This window comes from Tupaia chinensis, unplaced genomic scaffold, assembly GCF_000334495.1.
Source record: "Tupaia chinensis unplaced genomic scaffold, TupChi_1.0 Scaffold000332_1, whole genome shotgun sequence".
Lineage (NCBI taxonomy): Eukaryota > Metazoa > Chordata > Mammalia > Scandentia > Tupaiidae > Tupaia > Tupaia belangeri.
The window spans coordinates 23,925-28,963 of record NW_006159826.1 but is presented as its reverse complement, the minus strand read 5'-3'; the positions used below and the strand labels follow the sequence as shown (position 1 = coordinate 28,963).

At 64.7% G+C, this 5,039-nt stretch overlaps 1 protein-coding gene across 1 annotated transcript in view; it reads right to left on the bottom strand.

Annotated features, from left to right (window-relative positions):
• Positions 1 to 5,039, bottom strand: part of KIF1A (kinesin family member 1A) — a 129,046-nt gene that overhangs the window by 103,227 nt on the left and 20,780 nt on the right. The window contains 1 exon segment of the mRNA XM_006151913.3: positions 3,385 to 3,548. Within this exon segment, the coding sequence (XP_006151975.1) occupies positions 3,385 to 3,490 (106 nt within the window). The 5' untranslated portion in view covers positions 3,491 to 3,548.

Here is a 5,039-nt window from a genome sequence, read left to right as displayed (position 1 = left end):
CCACCGCCAGCCTGTGGGCGACCCCCCGGACTGATGGCAACGCATGGCTGAACTCTGGGACACGCAGTCACGCACTGCATCTGTCCTGTCTCCTGCGGCGGGCTGGCAAGGACGCCAAGCTCACTGCCGCCACGTGGCCTAGCCCTCTGGGGCCGCCGGCATCCTTGGGGCCGTCCGTGCTCTCCCAGTGACAGAGCTGTGTCTGGAACGTGACCCCGGGCACACCGGCATGCTCGGCTGTGTGACCCTTGGTGCTGCCAGCCCTCCATGCAAGACCTGCCGGCGGCTGAAAGACAGGAAGGGGCTCCCTGCGTCCCCGACCCTGGGCCTGCCTGGACCTGAGGGCAGAGCTGGCGTGGGAGCAGAGTGTGGCCTGGGCGGAGCCCTCCCACCCGCGTCCAGGTCCCACCTGCAGAGTACGGGCTCGGGCTTCCAGTGTGGCCACAGGCTCAGACTGACCTGGACTCGGGCCCGGGAAGGGAAGCACCATCCTCACTGCCACACGGTGGGGAACCAAGGCCCAGGGGAGCGGGTTGGGCATGGCTGCAGCACACAGGGGACCCCAGACAGCGTCCAAGCGCCTGTGCAGGGGCCTACATCGCTGAGGCCGCTGCAGGGTCTGAGTGCCAGCTACAGCCTGGCCACCCGCCTGCAAACTTGGGTGACACCTTGGTCCCGAGGGTCCCAGGCCAGGACAGCATGAGGGCGACGGGCACAGCAGCACGCGGTGTCGGTGGGCGCCCCATGCCCCCTGGCGGCCTCATCTCCCGGCTCCTCACCAGGCCCACCTCGGTGTCCAGATCTCCCCGGCCTCCTGACTTCCAGGGTGCACCACGGCAAGGCTCACTGGGCACTGGCCCTGGTCCAACCACAGACCCAGAGGGAGGCTGCGAGGGCCGCCACACACCCGGCCCCCAGCTCCCATGGCACCCCGTCTGCACACTGCCCAGTCTTGTGCTTCGGGACTGTCCTGGATGGGCTGCTCCCAGGGCATAGGGCACGGGGACAAGGGACCCAGCCCCATCTCTGTCTACTCTGCTCCCTGGGCTTTGGCTCTTAGATCCCTCATGCCAAGGCTGAGGTGGGGGCAGTGCTGGGCCAGCCCTAGAGGGATAGGAGTCCTGTGGCTCTCCATGGCCTGGGTCCTCTGTGATGGCAGATATCCTCTGCCCACCTAGGGTCACAGTGACCACCAGAGGTCCCACCTCACACTGACCCTACACCCCCAGCTGGGGCCACGGTTCCCACCCAGAGGTCCCACCTCACACTGACTCTATACCCCTTGCTGGGGCCACGGTTCCCACCCAGAGGCCAATCTCCAGTAGAGGCCACGGTTCTCACAGGAGGTCGCAGTTCCTACCTGGCATCAAAGTTCAAACCAAGGGTCACTGCTCCCACCTGGGGTCCCAGCTGCTGCAGAGCTGTGGTTTCCCACGTGGAAGCGGCCCGGAAGCCCTGTGCACTCTTGGGCCCTAGGCCGGACCAGAAGCTGGAGAGAGCTGGCCAAGGTGGCAGGAGTCACTGGGGTCCCACTTCCCCGGGCAGGACTGCCTATCAGAGGGTCCCAAAGGACAAGACCCTGCTGACCCCCAGTCACCGGCTCACTGACGTCTCTTCCCGGGACCACTCCGCATCACCCCGCGGCACCCGAAGCCTGTGTCAGGGTCTCACTCCTGGTCCACTCTGCGGTCGCCATCAACCATGTGTACGCACTGACACATTTGCGACCTGCATGTCAGCAGGGCCCTTGCCGCTGTGCGGGACACGGGGCCCGTGGGCTTCTGGAAAGACTCCCCAGCCCAGACCTGATCCACAACCCAAAGGTGCCTGAGCGCTCGCCCCACCGGGCTGGGAGCTCCACCCCAGGGCAGACCCCGTCCAAGTTAACACCCCAGGGTGGCCTCATAACGGAGGGGCAGGCAAGGGCTGTCTCAGGTCAGAGCCTTTGTGGCCGTGGCCGGGCCACCTCCCACACTAAGGATGACCAGTGTTGGTGCCAAGCATGTGGGGGTTTCTCCTCAGGCCACCACCACTACTGGTGGTGACTGCTACACGGAACCCTGCAGTTGGCCCGCTAGCCACTGCCTGAGCCCCAGACTAACACCGGCTGTGTTCATGACACCAGGCCTCAGGGCGACCAACATCAGCAGAGGGGACACGGTGACACCAGGCCTCAGGGCGGCTGTCAGCAGAGGGGACACGGTGACACCAGGCCTCGGGCGGGCCGTCAGCAGAGGGGACACGGTGACACCAAGCCTCGGGGCAGCCAGCGTCAGCAGAGGGGACACGGTGACACCAGGCCTCAGGGCGGCCGTCAGCAGAGGGGACATGGTGACACTAAGCCTCGGGCGGACGGCGTCAGCAGAGGGGACACGGTGACACCAGGCCTTGGGGCGGCCATCAGCAAAGGGGACACGGTGACACCAAGCCCACCCAGCTGTGGTTTTGAGGCAAGAACAATGGCTCTCCATTCAGGGATGATGGGGTGGGGGGTCACGGGGGCTGCCATGAGGTTCCCTGTGAACTGGGCAAGCTCGCTGAGCTCATGCTAGCCCCCCGGAGCCTGGCCTGCCCCACAGAAATGTTCAGACCCAGGGACAGGCGAGGCCCGAGTGGGACCACATCTTGCCACCTGCGCCAAGCCCTGCCTGGGAGACCCTGCGGGGCCGTCAGTCGCCCCGGCCTTTGGGCAGCAGACATCCTGCCCTCCCCACTCCTTGCCCTTCTGAGCTCCGAGGAGGTTCACACCAGACATAAAGCAGCAACCAGAGAAAATGGAAAACGGAAAACGCAGGGCAGCTGAACCACGCGGCCTCGGAGCCGTGTGCTCTGAGCTGGCTGAAGGCCGTGCCGTGTCGGGTGGGGCCTATGCACTGTGACTGGGACCCCACAAGAGGCTGCACTGGACCCAGCAGGGGTGTGGGGGTTAAGGCACTGGATCCCACGTGGCCAACTGTGTGGTTTGAGTTCCAGAGCTGGCAGCTTGGAAATCACACGGGGCTGTGTGCACGCGTGCCCAAAATCCAGAGAGGAGGATGGAGGAAAGGGGATTGCCCCCCGGGGGTGATTTCTCACTCCCCTTCTCTGTCTCGGGCTAGTGTATGTACCCTATAGCAAAACCTAAAAAACAGAAAAATGAAAGAAGGCCATGTGGGAAGAGAGGCCGGCAGGGAGGGGGCCGACGAGGGTGGGAAGCCGCGATCCCCGCGATCCCCACAGGACCCTGGAGGCCGGAGCCCCCAGAATGGGTGGGTGCCCCCTGCCAAGCCTGGGTCTCAGGCTCTGGCCTCTGGGACTATGAGGAGTGCCTGTCCGCGAGTCCGGTCTGCGGCCATGCAGACGGAGGCGGCGTGCTGTCGGGACGGGCGGCGGAGCCGTACTCACTGGTGGTGCTCCCGGACATCTGGATGATGCACTTGGAGTCGCGGCTCATTTCCCGGGAGTTGAAGGGGCGGACGCGCACCGCCACCTTCACGGAGGCCCCGGCCATCTCTGCGTCTTCTTTGGTCACTCCTAGCAGTGGGAGCCCCAGTGAGAGTGGGAGACACCTTGGGAAAAGGAAAGAGGCGTTAGAAACCACCTTCCGAGAGGCGGACAGCACTACTGCTAAACCACAGGCCTCCCCGCCCTTGCTGCTCCACTGGGTGCACACAGGCTGCCCGCAGGGCAGGGCAGAGGTCGCAGGGTGGGAGGCCGCAGGGTGGGAGGCTGCCTTGATAGGGTCCAGCCCAGGGGCTACCTTCCTGCAGGGCCCCTCCACACGCACAGGAGGGGCTGTGCCCGGGACGCTCAGACCCCAGCATCCTGAGCAGGAGGGCCATCTCTGCAGATGGGGGCAGCGCTGCGAGGCCCGCGGCCAAGGCAGATGTGGGCTCCAGGTTCCCTAGGTCCTGCAGGCTGGGCCACCTGCTGGGCGAACGCTGTTCCCAGCCTATGACTAGTAGGGTTAGGGTCTGTGAGCAGAGCCCGTGGGGGTCGGGCCAGGGCCAGTCACACCAACAGCCCCCAGCTGGTCTGCACCCCCATTTCTGCCATTGGGAAGTCCGATACCCCCAGCCGGGTGGGAAGAGTGGGGGCAGGCTCATGGGCCCTGACAGCACGAACAGGGCGAGCGCTCCGGGCAAAGGCTATCCTCTGACCAGGGAGACCCAAGCTAGGCGACAGCTGGGGACAGGGCAGATATGGACCAGTTGTTCCACACTGAGATTTCCCGTCCTTGGGGCCGGGTAGTGGCACAGACGCGAGGCAGTCTCACTGGGAAGGCGACCGGGGCCTCCCTGACTATGCCGGCAGGCTGTGCCCATCAGGGCTGGCTGGGCTGGGGGTGACCGCGGCATCAGGGCCCTGCTGGGTGTACACCCCCAGAAAAGATAAACAAGCAAACCTACACTCTCCCTCTCAGCTGTCCCCACATGTAGCTGTATAACCTCAGTGCGATCCCAGTAAGCAAAGTGTCCCAACAAGAGCTTTCATGAAATTTAGCCAAAGAGGATTTTTAAAATAAGAGCAAAGTGGAGGCCCACCAGCCATCACATACGGTCGTCCCTGAGGGTCTGAGGGACTGGCTCCAGGACCCCGGGTCACCACAGGCCAAGGACACGTAAGTCCACAACACGGAGCAGCAAGGCCCACACGCCCTCCACGGCCTGCGGCCCCAGCGGCCCTGTCTGGATGGCCGGCACGGACAGCACCATGCTGCACACAGCAGGACGCCACCCGCTCCCGTCCGTGCAGTCTGTCTGCGTGTCTTTCCCAAATGTCAGCGACCCGCAGTGGGTGGAGTCCGTGGACACAAACTCGCAGCTGTGGAGGGCCAGCCACACTCTATGTACTTGGGGACTGCCGGAGTCTAGAAACCACCAGAGACCACAGGAGAGCAGCGTTCACCACCCACGGACACACATGGAGGCCACGGGAGAGCATCACTACACACGGATGCACGCGGAGGCCACGGGAGAGCATCACCACACGCGGATGCATGCAGAGGCCACGGGAGAGCATCCACCACACACGGACGCACACGGGGGCCATGGGAGAGC